Consider the following 27,547-nt stretch of genomic DNA (forward strand, 5'->3'; position numbering starts at 1 on the left):
AAAAGGATAATGTATCACTCTACAAGTTTAAATGAAAACCCATCTCAGGTAGATGAAATGTTGTCCCAAATTCCAGATTCCCTTTGGACTAAGGATGGACAGGACACTGGATTAATGGCAAACGTAAGCCCTATAATGGTAAATTTAAAAAGCGGTAGGCAAGCTCCAAAAATTCCCCAGTACCCACTAAAACAGGAGGTAGAGTTAGGGGTTTTTCCAATAATTGAGCGATTATTGCAACAGGGAATTTTAGTTCGTACAGCTAGTGTAGCCAACAGTCCCATCTTTCCGGTGAAGAAGAGTGGTGAGAGGGGTTATAGGCTGGTACAAGACCTTAGAGGTGTTAATAAGGTGGTAGAGAGCCAATTCCCTGTAGTGCCAAATCCAGCTGTCATTCTGATGCAGATCCCACCAAATGCAACCCATTTCACTGTCATTGACCTCTGTTCTGCTTTCTTCTCTGTGCCTCTCCACCCTGACTGTCAGTATCTATTCGCATTTAAATATAGAGGTGTACAATATACATGGACATGGTTACCCCAAGGTTTCATAGACAGCCCCAGTATCTTTTCCCAGGCATTGCACGACTGTTTACAATCTTTTCAACCTGCCAATGGATCTGTTCTAATTCAATATGTGGACGATTTATTGCTATGTTCTGACTTGTTTATGTCATGTTTGAATGATACTAAACTTTTGTTACTTCATCTCTCGCATACAGGACACAAGGTGGCTAAGGACAAACTACAGCCGTGCCAATCCAGAGTAAAATATTTGGGACACTGCCTAACCAGGGTTTACGACATCTTACAAATGATAGAATCCAGGCCACACAAAACATGACACTGCCACAGAATCAACAGCAAATTTGTACCTTCTTGGGAATGTGTGGATACTGTAGAATGTGGATCCCAGGTTTTTCTATTTTGGCCTTGCCTTTACAGGAATTAGGGCCTGATTCAGAGCCGGACGCTCTGACCAGAGCACTCGCTCTGAATCAGGGCCCTCCTACCTCAACTTGGAGCAGCCTCTTGGATGCTCGCATAGCTGTGGGTTACCACCCACAGCTATAGCGAGCGTCCATGATGATGGTCGCGATGGTCAAGACCCTTCGCGAACATCAGGCTTGCGACGAGACCCTGCGGTAGGGTCTCGCTGCCACAAGCCCTGGAGTGATTTTGGCTCTATCAGAGCCAAAATCACTCCCACTGACATCACTACTGATGTCAGTGGGGCCGGCTCCAGATGGTAGGCGTTCCCATGGGAACGCCTCCGTCTGGCAGCCACGCCCCCTGCACGCCCACCAAAGGGGGTGTGTTGTCAGTCACCATCGACAGCACGCCCCCTTTGGTGCAAGCTCCCTCCATCGTGCGCATGCGCATTAGGGCACCATCAACCCGCTTGCGAGCGTCCTGCGCTCGCGAGCGGGTCTGAATTAGGCCCTTAGTCTCTTCCTCAAAGCCCGATCATGTCATACACACAGAGGAAACAGAGCAGGCTTTTCTTAATCTTAAGGATAGTCTGACAAAAGCTCCTGCATTGGGAATACCTGATTATGAAAAACCTTTTGATTTGTATTGTACGGAAGCCGATGGTTGTGCTGCAGGTGTCCTTACACAAAAACATGGTGATGCCAGTAGGCCCGTAGCATACTACAGTGCCCAATTGGACACTGTAGCAAGATCACTCCCCACTTGTTTGAGAAGTGTAGCAGTTTCCGCTCTATTGGTGAGTAAAAGTGAGGATGTAGTACTGGGTCATGATATGATTGTCTACACTCCCCATGCTGTATCTGCTCTGTTGAACTCAGCTCAAACCAGACACATCTCTTCAGCTAGGTTTACCAAATGGGAACTAGCTCTAATCGCACCCGCAAACATCACTGTTAAACGTTGCAGCATGCTGAATCCAGCAACGTATTTACCATATGTACAACATGATGACAAAGGGTGGAAGGAGGCGAGTTGCTGGCGGAAGGTGAGTTCAGCAGACATAATGATACACATGATTGCATGAAATATCTGAATCAGACCTTTACTGCTAGACCTGACATACACGACACACCTTTAGAGAATGTGGATTTGACTTTTTATACGGATGGGAGTTGTCATAGACAAACAGACACAGGTGAATTATGTACAGGTTATGCTGTTATAAATGACACAGACATCATAGAAGCTAAACCTCTTGGTCCTCCTCACTCAGCCCAGGTGGCAGAGTTAGTAGCACTAACTAGAGTGTGTGAACTGGCAGCAGGCAAATTTGCTAACATTTACACTGACTCGAAGTACGTGTTCGAGGTGGTGCACGATTTTGGAGCTCTATGGCGTCTGAGGAATTTTATGACAGCAGCAGGAACATCAGTTGCACATTCCCGACACATAAAACATCTTTTAGAAGCAATCCAACTGCCCAAAGTGGTGGCAGTAATTAAATGTAAAGCCCATACATGTGAGGATGATCCGGTGTCACTGGGCAACAACAGAGCCGATGAAGCTGCAAAATGGGCAGCAGGGTTAAAAATGTTTTCTCCCACTGAAAAAATTATGTCTTTCCAAACAATTGATATGCTGAAATTAATTGAGATGCAAAATTTGTGTTCAATTCAGGAAAAGTCCATTTGGAAGTCCAAGGGATGTGGGCAAGAGTCTTGCGGGTTCTGGAAGGATGGACAAGGTAAACCAGTAGCCCCCAAGGCATATTACCCCAGCCTGGCTGAGGCAGCACACGGTCTGACTCATCTGGGAAAACAAGGTATGTGCAAGTTGGTTAGAGCATACTGGTGCGCACCAGGTTTTTCTTCACAAGCAGAAAAGATAGCAATGTCCTGTCTGACCTGCTTGAGGAAGAACATAGGGAAAGCGATCCCTACCAAACTGTCCCACATTCCACCGACCGATGGACCTTTCCAGGTGATACAAATTGATTTCATCCAATTACCACCCTGCAGGAATCTTAAGTATGTATTAGTGTGCACTGATGTATTTTCTAATTTGGTTGAGGCCTACCCAGCGGCCACTAGTACTGCTGCATTTACTGCCAAGAAAATAGTTCAGGAATTTGTATGCAGGTACGGTATCCTAAAATCATCAAGAGTGACAGGGGTACTCATTTCACAGGTGATGTTTTTCAAAATATGTGTAAGCTGAGGGGTATTAATAGCCGACTTCATACCCCCTACCGACCGCAAGCCAGTGCCAAGGTAGAGAGGATGAACGGGACTAAGAAAAATAAGTTAAGTAAAATCATGGCAGAGACTGGACTAGGATGGCCAGAAGCGTTACCTTTGGTCCTACACAGCATAAGGACCACTCCTAGACCCCCTCTAAACCTGTCCCCATTTGAAATACTGTTCGGTAGACAACCTCATTTGATTATAAGTCCTCAGGAAGACTTGAAGGGTAACAACAAGGTAACTGTAAAGTATCTTATATCAATGAGTAAGCAGTTAAAGCAACAGCAGCAGAAACTGAAATTGTTGTCCCATGATATACCTGAAACTAACTGTCATGATGTTGAACCAGGAGAATATGTTATGATCAGAAATTTCTTGCGTTCAGGTTGCTTGACTGATCGGTGGGAAGGTCCGTACCAGGTGCTGCTGACAAGTACTACATCTTTGAAGGTGGCTGAGAGAGATACCTGGGTCCATTCCACTCACTGCAAAAAGGTCAATCAACCGGTGGAGAAACAAGGCTGATAGCGTGGACCTGTCGCTCGCGAGCTTGTTCTGGGAGGATTGAAAAGGTCGTAGTGAGATACCTGAACTAAGAGAAATTTGCAGGTCTTGTTGTGACAATGGATGGGCCTGCTGTGCTCATTTTCATATTCTCTTTTAGAGTGTTCACCACCCTGGTCGGTTCGAGAATATCCCATTTCTGTGATGGCAGACCGATTGAGGAAATGGGAGCTGATGGCAGTGCTGATTGAGTGGAGTCAGGAGGAGTGCAATGCCAATCAGTGGAGTATCTGACCAATCTTAGTACTGTTATTGTTAAGAGAGCTGTCATTCCGGTTACTCGGGGACGGTGTGGAGGTTTATCGTCTAAAGATTCCTGTATTTGTGAGCTTTGTGGGTCCCTAGTTGATGAGAACTGTATCCAACGGTGCCAACCTAACTATAACCCATAGTGGGGTGGGTATCCTTTAGAGGATTATCATAGCATGTTAGGCAAAGTGTTAAATCAAACTGATTGCTGGGTTTGTTCACATGTGCCACAGGGACAGCATAATGTAGGGTTGGTGCCATTTCCACTGAATATCACGGAAATTTTAGAATTACAAAAAGGGAAAACATTGGATGGAAAATTCCTCTCATCCAAACCACCTCATTTCAAACTCTATCAATTCCAAGTAGATAGATCACTTTTGTGTTTAAACATAACCAACCCCAGTAAACCCGGGAGTTGGGAGGTGATGGGGAATAATCAGACGATGACCTTCTCACAAAGAGCTGATAATGAGTCCATAAACCATGATCTGTTACGCTCAATTAAATCTGGTGGAAAACATTTTAGGTATCGGTATACATTGAGTTCTACCAAAGATATTATTGGTAAGGTGCCAGATGGTTATTGTGCTAAAATAATACAGCCAGAGACTTGCATGTACCAGATGGAAGACCCAGAAATAGGATTGTTTGCAAAGGAAATGTGCTTAATGATAATGATGCATACCATTCCTTATGTTCTCCCTGATAATGTATATTTTATATGTGGAAGAAAAGCGTATAAATGGCTCTCCCTGAGTTCCGAAGGTTTGTGTTACCTGGGAAGAGTAGTCCCAGAAGTTATGACCCTCACACATGTTGAAATGCTTGGTATACATAAAAACACACCGTCACCATATCTTCACACACAAAATGAACACAGAGGCAAAAGAAATATGATACCTGGTGATGTGCATAAAGCCACTCAGTTAATTAGTGAGACAACTGGGTTTCAAGTTTTAGTCGCACTGGATCCTACCAGGATTGCTCGGGGTACATTAAATTATAGATATATTCAGGAACTTGCTAAATTGATAGATAATATCACCGAGATGTATGATGACACATTCAGGTATACAGGGAGAGAATTGCAAGCGTAGAAGAAAGAACTGATGCAACACAGGCTAGTGTTAAATTATTTAACTGCTGTTACTGGAGGGTATTGCGTAACGTTGGCCACCCAATTTGGAGTAAAATGTTGCACCTATGTCACCAATGATACCAGCGACCCTAAGGAGGTGATAAACCGGAAGATAGATGAAATTCTGCAGCTAAAATGGGAGTTTCATAAGAACCATAATGGTTCAGTGGCTGAAGTAGGGGAGAAGATAGAAGGATGGGTTTCATGGCTGAACCCAGTGAAATGGTTCTCAGGTCTAGGGGAACGGGTTCAGGAAGTGATCGCCAGCATAGGCAAATTCTTGATCCTTATACTGATTGTCATCATAATAATTGGCATATGTGTCCAGTGTGTTCCTATTGTGTTGAAGTGTGGAAAATGTAAATATAGAGTAAAATGCAAGAACGAAACTATGATGGTGGTCAGTAATGACAATATGAATACCGAGGTAAATATAGAACTGCATTACAACCCTGAACTAGGAAATACCATCATTTAATGTATTATATTTAGACGTGCATAGAATGTATTATTGAAATGTTATTTTTAAAACACCTCAGATAATGTAAAGTCTCAATTCCCAAGACTGCCTTTATAAGACTGGTGCATCCCCACACCTTTCACATGATCTTCCAAGATCCGCGGTGTGCATATAATAGTAGTTTTATGTCCCCACCCAGAGACACATTATTGATGGATTAAGAACCACCTTGTGCCATCCCATAATAACACTAAATAGTATATAAATGTAAGCCTAAATTATATTTTAAAATCAGATTGTGATAGCATGTTGTTCGCTATGAAAGGATGGACTTTCGAAGCTGGATTATTGGCTGAGACAAGATCAGTTTAAAATTGAATCGCAGCGACGCCATCTTGCGACTGGCCACAAGATGCCATCTTGGTAATGAGATCGCAAGACGCCATTTTGCGAATGGCCGCCCAAGCGCCATTTTAGATAAATTCACATTTAAGTACATATGGCGATATTACTATTAGCACCATGTGATTGCTTCTTTCACCATTCCTCATATACACATTAATATGCACAATTGCGCTGTTAACTAGTCGCATATTAGCGAATGCATAAAATCTTATATGAAAATGCTGTTTACTAGCTTTATGCGCACGCATCTACTCCAAGTTAACTAGCGTCTGTATACCAAACCCCGCATACTCACACATTACATATCCACATACAAGGTTCCATAAGCTTTAAAGGTATAAGATTTAAGTTTGTTCATTTAGTATAAATGCTGTGAAATAAAGATTATTTGGTAACTAAGGTTTTATATATGATAAGTAAGCCGTGTTTGGTTTTGTACTGATGCGTACTCTTTCCACAGTATTCCGGTATCATCGGTGTGGAGATCGCATCATGCATTCTCAACTTATGGACTGCAGAGACTTCAAGCAACAAAATGTTTATTATATGAACAACTGTTAGGATGTTGCATGAGGCGGGAATCCAGAGACCCCCAGTTGTTAGAGGCTGGGTTGGGTCTATTTGAATCAGCCTGTTAAATGCTCTGTAACAGATGCATCCCCCTTGGGAACCAATGGCATCAGCAACAAACTTCTCTATTGTGTTGTCTATTTCTGGGGGGTATAAATATGTGTGCTCCAACACTGGGTCTTAGTCTTCATGCTGAATGCTGATTGACTAGGAGTTTCTTGCTGATGCCTAACATCTGGTCCGGAAGCGCTGCGTATGTATACTGTACTTGGGTCTGTATAATTCCTTTGCGCCGAATTGTGTTTGGATCAATAGCGTGTAACTGACTGTACTTTTACTTGAATAATACTTTGTGCTTTGGAACCACACGTTCCAAGTCTGGAGTCTTTATTTACTGTATAAACTGCGTACACAAATTAGCGTCATCCTTAGAAGGTATAGGCAGGATATTAGAAGGTATAGAAAGGAGTGTATAGAGGTTCTAATCCAGTATCGTTAATATGTACTGTATACTTCAACATTAGTAGAGCAATTTTCAAGTAATGCTGTCAACTGAGAAAATAGAAAAGATCCAGTATTACAGGTAATAACTCTGTATACCAACTCTGTATATCAAGGAATGTCATTGTGTGGCTCTAGAGTAATAGTTGTGCATACAATAATATTGAAAAATTGAATGAAGGCTATCATGGCACAGTCAAAATGAACGCCTTACCTAGAAGTTATATATGGCGCTCTGGAATTGAAGGTCAGGTCAAATCAATAACTAAAGACTATGAAGGAAAATATTTCAAATGTACCTCTACCAGCTCCGTTACAACCTTGAGAATGGCCCTCATAACCACAAAAAAGAGTTCATACTGATTTTGCTGGAACATTCATGGATCATATATGTTGCACATCAGGGTCTTAGCCCCAGTTATCGTATCTGGCGGTGTAACATCACTGCCCACTGTGCCTTCCCTGGTTGCTTATGGCATTCCAGAGACATGACCTGGCACAATGCCAGTGGTGTAAATATTGTACTCCAAGTGACTTCCTCACATATTAGACTATCTATCACTACTGTTGTAGGTTTCTGGACACTGCCAAACAAACAAAATTTCCTATTTTTCAATATACTTCTACTCCTATCTCCTATGTGTACTTACGTGATATACATTGACATTGGCACAATGGTGCTCATTAGTATCGTATAGCCCCAAAAGACGAGAAATGCACTGTATGTTGGAGTCGTGTTGGAAGGTAGAGGTGGTATATATTTATGCTTTTCTTGAAACCATTTAGCATAGAAACCGGAACCAATGGCCAGAAGTAGGGTACAGCTGATCAAAATCACAAATATCTACAAAGCAACATAAAAAATAGAACATAGAATTATTACACAGAAATTAATTGGTCAAATTTAACCAAATCTAAACAATCAAATGTATTGACTATATCTCATGCACTATTATAAATGTAGAGCAGTCATTGCTGTTTTTTACCTACAGTACCATGACACTCCATAGACAAAAATGCTAAGCTTACTATCATATACAGTGCCATTATTTATACTGCGTTTTTGGATGAATTACACTTCCAATCTACTGCATGAGTAAATAAGAAGATTAAATAATTAAAATTTCATACACATTGTTAGAAAAACAACATTGCTCAATACATACTGTAGGGCTCAATCCTGCTAGCCTCAAGCTCCCTACGAGTAAGTGCGGTTGCATGCTGCAGTGAGCCCCTAGGTCCCGTGCACCTATGTTAGTGCCAAGTATTTTTTTCACCCAAAAATGCATCTCAGTCGCATTGTGATGCACTTTGATCCACCAGGAGACTGCACTGATTAAATGCAACACTTGTATATCTGTGTGCGACTGAGTCTGTATACGAACTTGGCGTGGAAAAAAAACGTGGCCGATGCATCTTAGCATTTTGTATGCAGGATTTATACTCAGTTGTACAAGATATACAAGTGTTGCATATTAAATTATTCAGCACAGTCTGCTGGTGTGTCCTAGTCGCACAACCACATTGGGACTAATATGCATTTTCAAACAAAAAACACGCCTGGAACTAGCAGAGTTGCACAGGACCCGCAGCAAATATGTATGAGGACACATCTGTAGCAAATAAATGTCAAATGGCATTTGCTGTATTGTGAATGTAGAGATGTGTGGAGTTTGTATATTCTTCCTGTGCTTTCGAGGGTTTCCTCCGGGTACTCTGGTTTCCTCCCACACTCCAAAAATATACTGGTAAATTAATTGGCTCCCAGCAAAATTAACCCTAGTGTGTATGTGTGCGCGTGTACATGTGGTAGGCATTATAGATTGTAAGCTCCACTGGGGCAGGGACTGATGTGAATGGCCATCTATTCTCTGTAAAGCACTGTGGAATATGTGTGCGCTATATAAATAACTGGTAATATTAATAATAGAAAATAATAATTAATATTACATAATGATGTTGCACTGAGCAGGCGGGGCCATAGGCACCAGGAAGTACAGTACTGCCCAGAGCGCCTATTCAGGCTGCAGGGTGCATGCCCGGAGCATCCAAAGGACATAGCAGGAAGCATTGCAGCAGTGATACTGGCTGCAGGGTGCTGTAACAGGCACCATGCTAGCCAGATGCAAGGGTTGCGGGGCAGTGATGGTGCCGCCCCCAGAGCCCGGCATCCACCGCTCACACATCAATAATTACATCCCTGGATATGCGGTGAATCAGATATAATAGAAGAGTTTCAAAATATTATGTGTTTGGGTTCGGTCGACTGTGGTAACTTTACCTAGCAAACTATCAGTGTGGGCATCTGTTAATCAGTATACCCTAGAAATGGCAGAATTCCATCAACAATATTCCTGTCCAGTCATTATCAGCTTTCCAATTTACCTTCCAACATCTTCCTGCTTCCAACTTACCATTACATGCACTGGTGGGCTTATGTGTCTACTGAACTATACTAATCCCACCAGGGCCACCGTCAGGGGGGGACTGCCGGGCCCGGAGTCCCGGGCCTGGAGAGAGCGGGGGCCCAGGTGACAGCAGTGCAGAATATATGAATCGACAGCAGGGGAGACACAGTGCCGCCAGCAGTATTTGAAATATGGTGCCAGCTGCAAGACATTACAGCTCGCGGACCGGCAGCCAATCAGGAGCGGTCATTGTAGCGTAATATTTCAAATATCGCCAGTGGTGCTGTTTCTCCCTGGCTGTCATATATTCTGCACTGCTGTCTTCTGGGCCAGCTGAAGAAACAAGGTAGGAGTCCCTGCCCTGTGCCCCTCCACCTAGTGCAGCAAGCCTTCCCTGCCCTGTCCCCCTCCCCAGTCCAGCCTTCCCTGCCCTGTGCCTCTCCCCTAGTGTACCTAGCCTTCCCTCCCCCCCACAAAGTCAAGCCAGCTTTCCCTGCCCTTTGCCCCCCAATTAAGGTCCAGCCTACCCTGCCTTGTGCACCCTTAGTCCAGCCTTCCCAGCCCTGTGCCCCCCCATGCCCATCCTGCCTTCCCCACCCCAAACTTTGAGTATTTTTAAACTGGGTTATGCACAATTGACGTCCAACCCCCCCCCCCCCAGTGTAGCTCCTCCCAAATTATACATAGCTCCACCCACCTCTGTGCAATCCCCCGGGGGCCCCGGCTTTCTTTGTCAGTACTGGGCCCCATGATTTCTGATGGCTGCCCTGAATCCCACGCATGGGCCCTTCATGATTCATGTGTCTGTGTATGAGAGGGAGGGTTATTGCTGACACTTTTTGTTTGAATTGAGTTTTGCTTTAGGGTTGTTGGTTGTAATAATGATGACAGTGGGAGACTAGATCAAGACCCAAGGCTATACCTTAGTGTCAGATCATTGTTCAGATTAATTTTACACTTAATTTATGACCTCCTTCTGCTTACATTTTAATTGTACACATAGATAAGTCTGGGCATCTGGAAAATTAATCCAAATGCATAAATTATACTAAAACAGTGCCTCAGTTGCTATATTGTGCTAAAACACTCCACTAATTGTATTGCTTTCATCACTAACCTATTCAGGTTATTTATAAAGCCTGGAACTATTTTTTGTACATTTATTACTAAAAGAAGTGTGAGGTGATTTCCAGTAAACATTTCAATTAAATGGGCTGATCAAAATTATAAATGTAAAGGAACATTATACAATTCATCATATTATTTTCTAAACTAAACAATACATATGGATTCTGCACTTCTACATAAATATGGATTGTGATATGGCAGAGAATGAAAAGGTCAAAAACTCGATCTTAAACAATGTACATTTAATGACAAATAGAACTAAACTAAAAAAATTCCAATAAATTACACATATAAAATTACAATGAATATAAACATGTGATATCAGACATCCATACTTCTAAATAAGGACTTGTAGTAGCCTTATCCCCAGCACCTGCTGCAAATGTCACAACTGGATAGCTTTGTGTGGATAATATTGACTGAGACTCATTGAATTGTCACTGTGTGAAAGTAGATAGTCAGCTTTTGGCACCTTGGTTTAGGAAAAAACTTGTGTCACTTGCAGCTGAAAATCCTGCTAAGGATATATCTATAATGTTTCCAAGGTGAAATCAGAAATGTCACTCTGTGTGGTGAGTCAGCCGCTGTTATTGTCTTACCTGGACCTGCATGAGATCACAGGTCCCAACGCTCCTGCTGCACGCTACGGCTGTTGCGTGCGCACAGTCCTGCGGTCTAGCAATCGAGGTAGACGCTCATTTGTGGCTGGCTATAGAGGAGTAAGGGATGTACAGATCGAGTAGCCAATATATAAATAAGCCAGTTAGCAAGCAGTGCAGGAATCTCTTTAGCAGCTTGCACAATGGAAATCCAAAACAGCGTGACAAATGCTTAATTCAGCAGGTCAGTCCTTCAAGATGTTAGCATATATGTGGGAATATTCTCTGACATCATCATATTATTTTCTAATCATATTACAGTAATATTATTATATTATAAAATATATCAAGATAAAATAAATATGTCCCTGATTAAAATTTACAAACTGTCCGCATTAGAAACAAGAATTGCAAGGTTTATAATAGGCAGTTTTAATGACAAATGTAATAGCCCTACCTGGTTTTGACTTTAATTTGCTGGCTAACACAAATCGCATGCTGATAAATCTGGCACTTAGTTTCTGATAATCTCCAAGTTTACCTGGAAACTGAGAACCACATGCAAAAATACTCACAATAACCACAATATTATTCATCATTTGGTCCAATTTAGTTTTCTTTACTATAAATTTGCCACAGTTCTTCATTATTTTTGTGTCAAATCCTAATGGAAAAAAGAAACCATAATTGACTGTCTTCATACAATTTAGATATATATATAATTTAGATATAGATATTTATATTAAAAGTTCAGCTAAAGGTATTATTCAACAAAACTAATTTTACTGGAAAAAAAAACTGTACAGCACCCACTAACACAATCATTTCCTAAAAGTGTGAACCTGTGCTGAACAAAAGAACTTAAAAAGAACTGAAAATAAAGTCTACTCCAGCTATTTTTAAATTACCAGGTGTTGAAAATGAAGCAGTCCTGCATGTATGTAACTTTGTATGCATTAAACGACTGCTGTTTTTGAAAGAAACTGCTTATAGGCTTTTGAGTGTTTTATTTTTAGAACTCTGTACAATTTTTTTTTAATTTTAGGTGCGTATTAGAGCTCGTAGATGCAGCCTTACTTCCAGAGGCATAGCTAGAGCTGTAGGGGTCCAATAGCAACATTTCCATGGGGTCCCATAGGTCTAGATATGCCCTACTCGGAATCGATATGGACGGGATGCCGGCTGTCAGTATACTGACAGCGGCATCACGATGGTTCAAATCCCGACAGGGGAATGGTGAGTAATGTTCCCCTGTCCTATTTACCCCCTAACCCTCCAATCCTGCACCCTTATACTACTAACCCTCTCTACCCAGCACCTTAACTCTCCAGTAAGTGCGTAAACCTAACCCTCCCCCTTAGTGCCTAACCCTAACCCTCCCCCCTTAGTGCCTAACCCTAACCCTCCCCCCTTAGTGCCAAACCCTAACCCTCCCCTAAGATGCCTTCACATAGATCTAGCTATGCCCCCCTCGCATTACTCACCTCCTGAGCCCGGCGCTCCATCTCTCCTCACCAATGCTGAGATGAGGTGTGGCTGTGGTTTGGGGATATCCTAGCAGGTTCAGCAACCCGACGTCTTCTCACAGTGCTGATGATCCCTGCAGCAAACTGCTTCCTAGTGACAGGCTGAAGTGAGCCTGTGACTAAGAAGCAGCCACTTCTCTCATTGCAATGCTGCTGAGGTGAGCTGGGTGCAGGCCAGGGGGAAGCAGGACCCAGAGGTGCTGCAGGCCCCAAAGCAACCGCACCCCCCTGCACCTATGATAGCTACACACCTTCTTACTTCTATCAGTAAATTCAAACCAGGTTAATTTAATTGGATAATAATAATAATAATAATAATAATAATACATCTATAATAAAAATAATAATATACCCATAATAAACAGCATATTCCATCCTTTGAAGTATACCAGTATGAGCTCTGTATTTATTACACTAGTATTACCCAAAAATATTTTTTACTCCTCCCAGCAAGGGCACAGGATGATCAGCTACCTCTAACACTGCACAGTAGCTGTGATAAAGTCTCTGACCACGATCAATAGAATCAGGCGCAGAGTAAAGTGCCTCATGATATAGCCAACTCAGAAATTCAGCACCACCATTTCATAAATGCCACCAACTTGTTACTTTGGTCACAAAGTGCAAATGGATGGAGATAAAGTACCAGCCAACTAGCTCCTATCTGTCATTTTTCAAACATATCCTATGACATGCAAGTTAGGAGCTGATTGGCTGGTACTTTTGGGTCTATGTACTAAGCCTTGGAGAGAGATAAAGTACCAACCAATCAGCTCCTAACTGTCATTTTTCAAACGCAGCTTGTAAAGTGATATTTTGGAGCTGATTGGTTGGTACTTTATCTCCCTCCGCTTTATCTCTCTCCATAAACCCCTTTATTTCCGTTCACTTTATCTTCATCCAAGGCTTAGTAAATACACCCCCTAAATAACATATGCTTTTTAGATCCCTGATTGTAGGTGGTTCAGGTGAGCCGAGAGTCCAGTTACAGTTGGGACAACTACTATTTCTGAGTAGTAATGTATGCTATAGCTATTTACATACTGTAGTTGCCAAATGTCTTCAATACTTCAAAGCATAGCTCTGCATACTACATTGCCTCCATAGTAATATCAACATCACTCCTCTGCTACTTTCAGGCCCGGACCCTCTTATGCATAATGGAACATCAGTGATGTTGTGTTTTAAATAACCCAGTACACATGCTAACACTTATACACACACTGTTAAACTGGCATACACTAGATTGTTTTTCAGATGATCTTATAAATATAACTGGGCGATTCAACGACCTTGAAGTCGGGTCCATACATTGAACGATTTTTCATCCTAAATGACCAATAATATGTCTATAGTGGTCATTAGTGGAAAATCTTGTCTCCCCATAGTGCAATTTAAATATAATGTAAATATAGGGCTGGATACCTTGAGCACATACTGTAGGAAGAGAAGAAGCAAGTTCTACTTCTGAGTAATAAAATAAATCATTTAAAAAAATGGAGATTCCTCGTAATGTAACCAGAACTAGCTCTTTCAGCTGAGTCTAGTGATGGTTACCCCAAAATCATGGAAAAACATGATTTTAGGTTAACCAGCAAAGTCGGACAACCCCAGGTTTGTTTTGCCTTTTACAAAATTGCTTCTTTAAATATAGCAGCTAAAGTGCCACAAATGTTGCAGCTGCCTGCAACTCGCAGGCTAGTACATATACCCCATAATCTCTATATTACCATAGGCCTTTGTGCTCAATTACAAAAATCTGTCTATGTGTAAGTACAGTATATTTTATTATGAAAATGGAGCTGAACACACTGGTATACTGTGGGCCTGATTCATGTTTGTATGCAAATGCCGATGTATATGCAGATTGAGCGATTATAAGCCATTGGACATGCATATAAACTGCACTGCTCATGCCCAGTGATTGTATTATGGGCCTGATTCAGAGCCGCTCGTAAGCGGCCGCTCGTTCGCTCCGAGCAATGTTTGCCCAACTGCGCATGCGTACGGATCGTTATACGCATGCGTGAACCAGTCAGTGCGGCCGAAATTCATGTGCTCGCAAAATAGCGAATGCCTGATAATTTGAGTGACAGGAGGAGGCGTATGTGGGTGGTAACAGGGGAAGGTGCTTGAAAACGGGGAGTGGAGATCCGATCACAGGCGTGCTTAAAGGTCAAAACAGGCGTTTTATGGGTGTGCATAATTAAAACAGCAGCGTCATTGACCACATCACTGGGTTATTTTTTAGCCAGAACTGCTCGCAAAATTGTGGTAGCAAAAACCAACCACAAGAATAGCGAGCAGCTCATACCCTGTTCGATGTACTCGATTAAGCTAATAAATAGCGGACATGACGTAGGATGCGAGCGGCCAGGGGGCGTAGTTTCCCAAAAAATGACCGCAAGTTTTGTTCGCATGTTCAGACCTAGAGGCGTCAACAGACCGCAAACAGCGAACGGTTCATTTGAATAGCCACCCCTATTTTCTGGACGAGCGAGCGCAAATAGTGACCCCATGTTCGCACAGAGGATTGATTTGCAAAGTGAGTTAAGTGTAGTCAGCGTTTGGGGGAGGTAATGAAGGGTTGCTAGAGAAAAGCAAGTGCGTCAGGACTGTGTAAACACTGTTTTCTGGAGGTGCATAAATTAACCACTGCGTTCTTGCTCGAAGCAGGATAGCCCGCTGCGCGTATGGAGACCTGGTTGCTGCCTTATCTGCGTTTGATGTTTCTGGTTATGTACATGTGTGGAAGATGTGAGATGCTTTCAGTGGGCGTCTCTAGACACTGGACAGCAGGGGAGTCATTAACATATTTTCACAATTGAGATCTGTGATAAATCGCAACTGCGATTACATTTGCGTTCAAACATGAATCAGGCCCTGTATTTGCTCTATCTGTGTATAAATACCTGCATATATGACTAGTCCATAGCAGTATTCAGTGTTCCGGATCTTGCAGCCTCTTAGGAGAATACAATCATTATCCAACGAATACTTTTCTCCATTCCACTCCAATGTCCCTATAAAGGAATGCATGTTGCTATTGGCCTCCTCACAGATAACTTTACCTAAAAAAACAGCACAATAAAATAGTCACAATAAATTAAAACAAAATAAATAACACATTTAGGGCCAGGAATAACAATCATAAACACTGGCTCCCTCTAATGATCCTCAATTAATTAATTTAAACATTTTGAGCCAGATTTAGAGATGGACATAAGTAAATTTGCAGCCCAAACACTGCGCATTTCCTCACAGCACATGGGCAGTAAAATTCAGCTGCATTTAGTGTAAAGTATAACTTGTATTGACAGCCTCCCTATGCCTGTAGTGGCAGGTTAGGAATGTGCAAGCACTAGCTACTGTATATACTATAAATGAGTGGTTCGGTTTTGTTGAAAACCGAACACACTCAAATTTTCGGGTTCCGGATCAGACCGAGTCCCGACTAGTATCACTTTGGGGTTCCGAGTAGAACTGAGTCTCGACTTGGATCTTCTCGCTGAGTTTGGAACTTGGCCCTTAAAGCAGGAGCTTGGCTTGCAGTGGTGGGTCGCTGTTTCTGCAAGATGTCCCTGCAGACTGAGAGAAGTTTCCTTATGGTGCTGCTGCTACCTCATCCATTACATTAAGGATGACTCTCTTCTCCCTGTTACTTATCTGGTTAAGGGCCTGATTCACTATGGATCGCTATTCTGCTTATATGCACACAACACAGTTGCTAATATCAGCGGTGACCTGTAAATGTTTGCATTCATATTGCAAAGGCAACCTGACATACTGACGCCCACTTCCCCTTACTCACATCTGTATACTTGGCCAACATAGAGAAATAATTGGTAACATCAAGTAACATCAGACAATTACTGAAGCCCAGACCTCACTCAGGATTTGCTTACTTCAGCGCATGCTATGACGCCTGCGTTCGCCCGACCACCCCACTTCCTGTCAATCACTCTGCCATGGGTGTGCGTACCCTCTGCACTCACAGTCCCGATCGCAGCCGCCAGTTACCACACTGCGATGTGTGCGCATGCACAGAGCAAATTAATCGGCCAATTGTATGAGTATAAGAAACTGCGTTCCTTGCTGAATCAGCCCTAAGTGTGAATGAAGAGATCATACTGTCATCATGTCCTGGTCTGCTGTTACTCATGTCAGTCTTTGTCCTTTGATATTAATTTAAATTGGTGTTTTTAACTAATTATTGAAAGAAAAAGATAGTGATATTGTGAACTGGTTGTACATACAATTAAAATATAACTTTTATTGATTTATAATTAAAAATTATTTTAATGAAATGGGAACACAAAGTTTATATAAAGTGAAGAAGTATAAAGTAAATCGAGTGAAATATAAAATGAGTATTGGGAACTGTTTAATAGACAAACCAAATCGAATCACAGATGTATGTGTACCAGGCTAATATACAGTTTATCTCTTTTCTGTATTTGTTAGTTACATCATATCATATATATTTGTAACTGACAACTTTTTCAAGACACTGCAATGAAATTATACAATGTTACACAGTGTTTGTTCTAGCTTCTTGGATTCACTTTCTCTTAACAGTGACATCCAGCTAGCAATGTTTATAGTATATCAACACCTCTATTAGTTCATTGCCTTATTTTAATGGTTTCTTGTAGTTAAACTGCATACATTATGTTTATGTGCTTGTCCAGTAAGAATGCAGATGAAAGAATTAGGCACTGCCTATACTGGTGGCAGACATTGGGCTTAGAGTTGTCATCCAGTTTCTGTGCCATTGTAGCAGGTAGATTTTAGGTGACCATTGGAGACTGAAGTGCTTCCAACAAGTTAGTTTTTATTCCAGCGTAAAAAGTCACAGCAAGTGTAATAGCCTCTTACACATGGTATAATCAGCAATTCTGGAACATAATGTACAGCTTAAAAGTAACAGCATTCATAGGGGTGCAGCATTTACAGGAGTACAGCATTCCCAGGAGCACAGTGATCAGGTAGCTCAGGGCCTGTACTGTCCAGCACACAGAGCGTTGCCAAAGGTGAACACACTCCTATCTCTCACACTGACTGACCCAAGCAGGTTTATATACCTTAGCTTCTCTTAATTGAAGAAAAGGAGTGGTTCTCTCTAGGGATGTGCGCCGGACCATTTTTGCCGGATTTGGATATGGATTTGGTTCTAATTCGTCGTCCGGCTTTGGATTTGGATTTGGATTTGCCAAACTGCGGTGACTGGCTTTGGATTTGGATTTGGATTTGGATTTTTTGCCAAAATTGGCAAAAAAAGCTAAAATTACATAAATTGGGCTTTTTTTTCTTCCTAGAGTGTTATTTACCTCAATAACATTAATTTACAGTCATTTACAGTCAATTTAGACCACCTCACAGCTTAAATTATTGTTTTCACCATTATTGGGCAAAGGTTGCAGTGAGCTGACTGGTGACCAAGCGTCAGAGCAGCGGCGCAGTGGCACAGACACCACAGTTTAAAGCACATCTATGAAACTATGCCACACAGCAGTGGCAGAAATGAAAGGTAGTGCTAGATGGAATTGTCCTTGGGCCCTCCCACCCACCCTTTATGTTGGATCTTAAAAAGGACATGCACACTTTAACAAACGAAGCATTTCAGCGACAGGTACTGCCACTTTGTGGCTGAAGTGCTTGGTTTGTTTGGGCCCCCACAAAAAAATCTTCCAATCTACTAAAGGCAACAGGTCTACAGTGGCATGATGTCACCATCATTGCCATCCTCACCCTCATCAGTGTGTACATCATCCGATTCCTCACACAATATCAGTTCATCCCCGCTGGAATCTACCATTACAGAAGTATCTGTACTGTGACGTGATTGGTGGGAAAGGTTTTCCTCGTGAAATTTCCAGTTCATTTTAATGAACATCATTTTTTCTACATTTTGTGGAAGTAGCCTCCTTCGTCGTTCACTCACAAGGTTCCCGGCTGTACTGAAAACTCTCTCCGAGTACACACTGGAGGGTGGGCAGCTTAAATAATGCAAAGCCAGTTTATACAAGGGTCTCCAAATTGCCTTTTTTTTCTTCCAATATTCGAAGGGACTCTATGACATGTCTACGTGTACGGTGTCCTGAAAATAATCCTCCACCATTCTTTGGATGGTAATCGTATTAGATGGAGTTGCGGTAGAGGTGTCACTGGTGTTGGGCAAATCTTTTAGACCCGACCAGATGTCAAAATGTTGACTTGACTTATCTGCATCACCACTGGGTCTTTTGGAAAAGGTGCATTTTTTTCTGGCTGCTGCTGGAGAAACTGAAGGAGGAGACGTCATCGTAGTGCCATGTGTCACTTCAGCTGTCAACTTGCTCACCAGGAGCGCTTTGGTTCTTTTAAGATCTGGGTCAGTTGTAAAGAAAGACACAGCATATGACTTGAACCTAGGATCAAGAATGGTTGCTAAAATATAATGATCAGATTTCAAGATCTTGGCCACCCGTGGATCCTGGCGAAGCGAACAAAGGACTTGATCTATCAGTCCAGCATACTTTGCGGAATCACTTTGTTTAATATCATCCTTCAATTTCTCCAGCTGCTTTTCCAAAAGCGAAATCAGGGGAATCACCTTACTCAAGCTAGCAGTGTCAGCACTCACTTCACAAGTGGCAACTTCAAATGGTTTGAGCACCTTGCACAAGACAGAAAGTACTCTCCACTGTGCTGGGGTAAGGTACATTCCCCCTCCTCTCCCAATGTCATGGCTTGTCGTATAGCTATGGATGGCTTTTTGCTGCTCCTCCATCCGCTGAAGCATATACAGGGTTGAGTTCCACCTCGTTACCACTTCTTGCTTCAGTTGATGGCAGGGCAAATTAAACTGCTCTTGCAGGTGCTGCAATCTCCTGCACGCTGTTGCTGAATGCCGAAAATGTCCCGAAATTTTTCGGGCCACAGACAGCATCTCCTGCACGCCCCTGTCGTTTTTTAAAAAACCCTGCACCACTAAGTTTATTGTGTGAGCAAAACAGGGGATGTGTTGGAATTCACCCAGCTGTAATGCTTTCACTATATTTGTAGCATTGTCAGAAATCACAAATCCTGAGGAGAGTCCAAGTGGGGTAAGCCATGTTTCTATGACATCTCTTAGTTTTTCTAAGAGGTTGTCAGCGGTATGCCTCTTATTGAATCCGGTGATGCACAGAGTTGCCTGCCTCTGAATGAGCTGGTGTTGTTTGTTAGATACTGCTGCTGCTGAAGGCGATTCACCCACCCAGTGGGCCGTCACAGTCATGTAATCTTTAGTTTGTCCACTACCGCTTGTCCACATATCTGTGGTTAAGTGGACAGTGGGTACAATAGCATTTTGCAGACCAATAATTAGGTTCTGTTTAACGTCCTGGTACAGCCGAGGAATGGCTTTTCGGGTAAAATGAAACCGAGATGGAATTTGGTACCGGGGACACATGACCTCAATTAGCTGTGTAAATCCCACTGCATTAATTGAGGATATTGGATGCAGATCTAATATTAGCATAGCTGTCATGGCGTCAGTGATCCGCTGTGCGACAGGGTGAGAGCTGTCATACTTGCTTCCCCTTGCAAGAGATTCTTTAACAGTCAATTGTTTTTTAGGCATACTACTAGTAGTCTTCTTGGTCCACTTCTGGGATGAAGATCCACCAGCAGCAGCAGCAGGCCTAGCACTCAAAGATTTAGTGTCTTCTGAGGTGTCCTGGAAATTGGAGGAGTCACCGTGACTTAGCACTAACAAATTGGATGTTGTACTACCACTGATCATTCCTGAGGATATTGAGGAGGAAGGTGTTGTTGGCGGAGATTGCAGGTGCTGGGATTTAGTAGAGAGATGGCATCTAGCTAATGCTGGACTGCTTGTTGTTATTTTTTTTGCAGTAGTTTCTGTTATCAAACACCTGTCATGAGCTCGCTGCAGATGACGTAATAGCGTAGAGGTTCCTAGATGTTTAACGTCCCTACCTCTACTAACTGTGGTCTCACAGAGGCTACAAATGGCTTGACAAACGTTGTCAGGGTTTGGGTAAAAGTAATTCCACACAAAAGATGTGGATTTGTTGGTTCTATGCCCAGGCATGGCAATGGCCTTCTTATCTTGGCCAAGAGCTGCTTCCACTGGTGCCTGACTTATACAAATAATATCCTCATCCTCAACATCCTCATTAGTGCCAGCGTCAGCTGCACATATATTCCTCTCATCCTCTTGCAATTCCACGGTGGCATCCTCAATTTCTATGTCCTCGGCAATACTGCTCTTCCCCACAACTACAGATGGAAAAGAAACTGTGGAGGGCGGCTTCTCTGAAAGGTCACATAGGCTTACACATAGAAATGCCACTCGTGGACCCACTTAGACTCTCCTCAGGGATTTCTGACATTTGTGTTTCAAAAAACACAGTTTGTTTGACTGCCTTATTGGTTTTAAATTTTTTCACACTTCTATAGTCTGATTGAAAAGGTCTTTTATCATCACGAGAGGCACAAGATGCCTCACTGACAACTGCAGAACCACCACTCAGAAATAAAGGGCAAAGCCTGAGTCTTTCCTTGCCGCTACGTGTGGTGAATGGTATGTTGCCAATTTTCTGTTTCTCTGCAATAGTAGTAGTCTTTAGAGGTTTTTTTTTTGTCTTTACCCCTGTAAAATCTAAATTTTTTGATTTCAGGTTCCCTAAGGTTTTAAAGTCTCTACGCCCTTGAGCATCAGCTTTAGATAAAAGTGATGGACTTCCAGCCGCTGCAATGCTAGCATTTACATGTTGTTTCTGCTCTCCTCTCAGTTCATTCTCGTGATCCATATTACTTTATCACTATGAACTGAAGTCACAGAGCTTGTATACACACAGTGGGCTATGCCCTTTCACGGAGCTTGTATAATAGACACAGTGGGCTATGCCCTGTCACGGAGCTTGTATAATACACTCAGTGGGCTATGCCCTGTCACGGAGCTTGTATAATACTCAGTGGGCTTATGCCCTGTCACGGAGCTTGTATAATAGACACAGTGGGCTATGCCCTGTCACGGAGCTTGTATAATACACTCAGTGGGCTATGCCCTGTCACGGAGCTTGTATAATAGACACAGTGGGCTATGCCCTGTCACGGAGCTTGTATAATACACTCAGTGGGCTATGCCCTGTCACGGAGCTTGTATAATAGACACAGTGGGCTATGCCCTGTCACGGAGCTTGTATAATAGACACAGTGGGCTATGCCCTGTCACGGAGCTTGTATAATACTCAGTGGGCTTATGCCCTGTCACGGAGCTTGTATAATAGACACAGTGGGCTATGCCCTGTCACGGAGCTTGTATAATACACTCAGTGGGCTATGCCCTGTCACGGAGCTTGTATAATAGACACAGTGGGCTATGCCCTGTCACGGAGCTTGTATAATACACTCAGTGGGCTATGCCCTGTCACGGAGCTTGTATAATAGACACAGTGGGCTATGCCCTGTCACGGAGCTTGTATAATACTCAGTGGGCTTATGCCCTGTCACGGAGCTTGTATAATACACTCAGTGGGCTATGCCCTGTCACGGAGCTTGTATAATAGACACAGTAGGCTATGCCCTGTCACGGAGCTTGTATAATACTCAGTGGGCTTATGCCCTGTCACGGAGCTTGTATAATAGACACAGTGGGCTATGCCCTGTCACGGAGCTTGTATAATACACTCAGTGGGCTATGCCCTGTCACGGAGCTTGTATAATACTCAGTGGGCTTATGCCCTGTCACGGATCTTGTATAATAGACACAGTGGGCTATGCCCTGTCACGGAGCTTGTATAATACACTCAGTGGGCTATGCCCTGTCACGGAGCTTGTATAATAGACACAGTGGGCTTATGCCCTGTCACGGAGCTTGTATAATACACTCAGTGGGCTTTGCTCTGTCACGGAGCTTGTATAATAGACACAGTGGGCTTATGCCCTGTCACGGAGCTTGTATAATACTCAGTGGGCTTATGCCCTGTCACGGAGCTTGTATAATACACTCAGTGGGCTATGCCCTGTCACGGAGCTTGTATAATAGACACAGTGGGCTATGCCCTGTCACGGAGCTTGTATAATACACTCAGTGGGCTATGCCCTGTCACGAAGCTTGTATAATACTCAGTGGGCTTATACCCTGTCACGGAGCTTGTATAATAGACACAGTGGGCTATGCCCTGTCACGGAGCTTGTATAATACACTCAGTGGGCTATGCCCTGTCACGGAGCTTGTATAATAGACACAGTGGGCTATGCCCTGTCACGGAGCTTGTATAATACACTCAGTGGGCTATGCCCTGTCACGGAGCTTGTATAATAGACACAGTGGGCTATGCCCTGTCACGGAGCTTGTATAATACTCAGTGGGCTTATGCCCTGTCACGGAGCTTGTATAATAGACACAGTGGGCTATGCCCTGTCACGGAGCTTGTATAATACATTCAGTGGGCTATGCCCTGTCACGGAGCTTGTATAATACTCAGTGGGCTTATGCCCTGTCACGGAGCTTGTATAATAGACTCAGTGGGCTATGCCCTGTCACGGAGCTTGTATAATAGACTCAGTGGGCTATGCCCTGTCACAGAGCTTGTATAATAGACACAGTGGGCTTATGCCGTGTCACAGAGCTTGTATAATAGACACAGTGGGCTTATGCCCTGTCACGGAGCTTGTATAATACTCAGTGGGCTTATGCCCTGTCACGGAGCTTGTATAATACACTCAGTGGGCTATGCCCTGTCACGGAGCTTGTATAATACTCAGTGGACTTATGCCCTGTCACGGAGCTTGTATAATACTCAGTGGGCTTATGCCCTGTCACGGAGCTTGTATAATAGATACAGTGGGCTATGCCCTGTCACGGAGCTTGTATAATACACTCAGTGGGCTATGCCCTGTCACGGAGCTTGTATAATAGACACAGTTGGCTATGCCCTGTCACGGAGCTTGTATAATACTCAGTGGGCTTATGCCCTGTCACGGAGCTTGTATAATACACTCAGTGGGCTTATGCCCTGTCACGGAGCTTGTATAATAGACACAGTGGGCTATGCCCTGTCACGGAGCTTGTATAATACTCAGTGGGCTTATGCCCTGTCACGGAGCTTGTACAAAACACTCAGTGGGCTATGCCCTGTCACGGAGCTTGTATACACTCAGTGGGCTATGCCCAGTCACGGAGCTTGTATAATACACTCAGTGGGCTATGCCCTGTCAGTTGTCACGGAGCTTGTATAATACAGTGAGTAGTAGAGTACACATACACACAGTGGGCTTATTATGCCCAGTCACGGAGCACACACAAAGGGCTTATGCCCAGTAAAGTCACAGAGCAGCAAGAACACTGCCTACTCTAATCTATCTAACACTAGAACAGACAGCGCACTAGCTAACTACCTAACTACGCGTCACGCGAGAAATGGCGCCGACTGCCGGGCACCGCGCCTTTTTATAGAGGCCGAACGGCACTCGGCTCTCGCGAGAATCCGACGCCGGACGGGTGACGTTCGGCCTCGAGGTGGAATCTGAGTCACTCTCCTGCATCAGAGAAAGTTAACCCTTTCTTCAAATGTAGGAGCGTTCCACCCTGCCACAACCACATATTCCTGTTCTGACCCTTCGTGCTGGACTTGAACCTAATTTGATTTTTCTTTATGTCTTTTTCTCTCACACAGTCATAAAGAACAGACCTGATTCATGCGTACAGCAACAGTAGTGCAAGGTAAGTAGTCACGGTAATTTACCGCGCTAATTGGATAATGACCTAAGTGTTTTTGTTTTGTATCTGGTTTTCTTTTAAAATTGATAAAAACTAGAGATGTGCTTTTGTTTTTTGTTCTGAATCTTTGTTGTCTTTTGGTTTTGCCAAAACCACCCTGAAATGTGTTGGTTTTGTATTTATTTAAACATTGTTTTTGTTCCTACAGTATTATTAACATCAATAACATTAATTTCCATTAATTTCCACTCAATTTTGATCACCTCACAACTCAGAATATTGTTTTCCCCAATATTGGCCAAAGGCTGCAGCAAGCTGGCATACTAAACTAAGCGAGAAAGCAAACACATGACAGTTTAATAAAAAAACAAAACACATGTACTTTATTAAACTAATAAAAAACAATCAAACAAAATCCCAATGTGATTTTTAAAGTGGACACCGAATACAAAAATCACAGGTCTCTGGACAATATAATGCAGGGTACACACTGGCCGATATATTGGCCGATCAATTGATCAGACAATATATCTGCTGGCAATTGGGTAGTGTGTACAGACAATATGTCTGGGAAAACGCCTCGTTCACAGACATATCGCATTGGCTGTGCTAGACAGATATGTCTGCAGACATATCTGTCCATTGGCAAGTGTGTATGGGCTGTCTGCAGACCACCCGTACACACACAGTGGAAGCCGCGGTGGGGGGGTTGCCTGACCCCCGAACCGCCTCTCTTCCAGTGGGCCCACGGCTGCCGGATAGATGATGGCCATTCAGTGTGTATGAATGACCATAATCTAAAGATATATCTGCAGATCACTTGATCTGCAGATATATCTTTCAGGTGTGTACCCACCTTTAGAGAATCAAGGCAGAGTAACAGCCTTGTAGAAGTCGATAAATACTAATTATATGATTACAGGGTGAGTCTCCCATATCCAAAATGCTTGGGACCAGAAATATTTTGAATAGATTTTTCTGTATTTTGTGAATATGTGCATACCATAATGAAATATCTTGGAAATGGGACCCAAGTCTAAACACAGAATGCATTTATGTTTCATATACACATTATGCACACAGTTTGAAGGTAATTTTATACAATATTTTTAACAATTGTTTGCGTAAAACAAAGTTTATGTACATTGAACCATCAGAAAGCAAAGGTCACTTCCTCAATTGTGCTCCAAAAATTCTGTATTTCTGAATATTTGGATATGGGAGACTCAACCTGTATATGATTTGATGAGTCTACTCTGTTTCTGTGGAGAGGCTGCAGGATATGGGCCCTATACACCTGGATGAGAAGCTGGTGAAGGATGGCATTGCAAGACAAAAAAAAACATGAACATCCCAGTAAAGTACAATAATAGATGCTGACTGTCGAACACACACAATCTTGGCAAGGCCCATAATGAAAACAGGTGCATGATGTAATTGTCCTTGGGCCCTCCCACCCACATGTCATATATTATAATGGACCTGAACAGTTTAACAAACTATGAACTTCACCAACAGTACTGCTACTGCTTAAGGTGGATAACAGTGTTGTTAATCATCATCACAATTGGAAGATGTCAAAATCATCCTCATCATCACTCTCATCACTGTTGTTAATATCATCATCACACAATATTAGCTCATTCCACTGAAATCCAATGTTATAGAAGTCTCTGTAATTTGTTGTAATTGGTGGGAAAGGTCTTCATCACAGAATTTGTAGTTAATTTTTACGAACAAAAGCTTTACCACATTTTTTTGGAAGTAGTCTCCTATGCCAAAAGCTCACAATGTTCCCAACTTTACTAAACACTATTTCCCAGTGCACATTGGGTAGTGGGCAGCTTAAGTAAACCAAAGCTAGTTTGTACAAGGTGATCCAAATTTATTTTTTTTCTCCCAGCTTTCAAAGGGACTATGTGAGATGCTAATTTGTACATTATTATTAAAATAACCCTCCAAAATTCTGTTAATATTTAATGTATCAGATTGAGTCACTGTAGGAGGTGTCAATAATTGTGTGCAATTCTTTTAAGCCTGACCAGATGTCATAATGTTTCACACTGGTTGATTCAAACTCATCACCAGTGTCTTTCTCAGAAAAGCTCAGTTTTTTTCTGCCAGCAGTATTTGCAGGAGAAACTGAAGCAGGAGATGTTGTCATGTCATGTGCCACTGGAGCTGACAACTTGCTCACTTGAGATTTGTTTCAGTTGGAAAGAAGACATTACATACAACTTAAACCTAGGGTCAGGCATGGTCCATACAACTTAAACCTAGAATCAAGCATGGTTGCCAAAATATACTGATCCAATTTCAAGATGTTGCAAACCCTTTGGTCCTGGTGAAGACATAAATAACTTGATCTACAAGTCCAACATACTTAGCAGAATTGTTAGTTTTATCTCCTACTTTTGCTTCTCTAGCTGCCTTTCTAGTAGTTTAAATATTGTATGACCTAACTCTGAGCCTGGCAGTGTCTGAGCTAATTTCACAGGTTATGATTTCAAATTGTTTCAGTATCTGCACTATTCTTCAATGTGCTGCCATAAGCTGGTAACATGTCATCCCTTTCCCTATCTCATGGCTTGATGTGTACGTCATTATAGCTTGTTACTGATCCACCATTCACTAAAGTATTTAAAGGGTGGAATTCCACCTGGTTAAGATAGTAACTCTTGCTCCAGTTGGTGACATGTAAAATTGAACTGTTCTCACAGCTGCTGCAATGTTCTACATGTAGTTGTTGATTGCTAAAATTGGGCAGAAATTTTATGGGCCACAGCCAGCATTTCCTGACATTTTTTAAGAAATTCTGAACCAAGTTTATTGTTTGCACAAAACATGGTATGTGTTGAAATTCACCCAGTTGTAGTGTTTGTGCAATGTTACTTGCATTATCAGAAATGACAAATCCCGAGGACAGTCTTAGCAGGGTAAATCATTATGTTATCACATCCCTGAGCAGGGGCAGAACTATGGGAGACAATAGAGGCACCTGCCGCCGGGTGCCAGCACTGAAGAGGCACCTCTTCCATTGCCCACAATATATTCACCCCACTTGGGGCTGTAACTATGTACCCAGAGTGTACCATCACGGCCATC

General features: G+C 42.6%; 1 protein-coding gene across 1 annotated transcript in view; it reads right to left on the bottom strand.

Moving 5' to 3' along the window:
• Nucleotides 1–27,547, bottom strand: part of ATP8B3 (ATPase phospholipid transporting 8B3) — a 308,036-nt gene that overhangs the window by 201,731 nt on the left and 78,758 nt on the right. The window contains exons 9-11 of the mRNA XM_088474277.1: nt 15,639–15,797; nt 11,776–11,864; nt 7,716–7,909 (exon numbers count right to left, since the gene is read on the bottom strand). Coding sequence (XP_088330403.1) covers nt 7,716–7,909; nt 11,776–11,864; nt 15,639–15,797 — 442 coding nt within the window. The remainder of the gene's footprint in view (nt 1–7,715; nt 7,910–11,775; nt 11,865–15,638; nt 15,798–27,547) is intronic.

This window comes from Taudactylus pleione, unplaced genomic scaffold (assembly GCF_031769625.1).
Source record: "Taudactylus pleione unplaced genomic scaffold, aTauple2 ptg000152l, whole genome shotgun sequence".
NCBI lineage: Eukaryota > Metazoa > Chordata > Amphibia > Anura > Myobatrachidae > Taudactylus > Taudactylus pleione.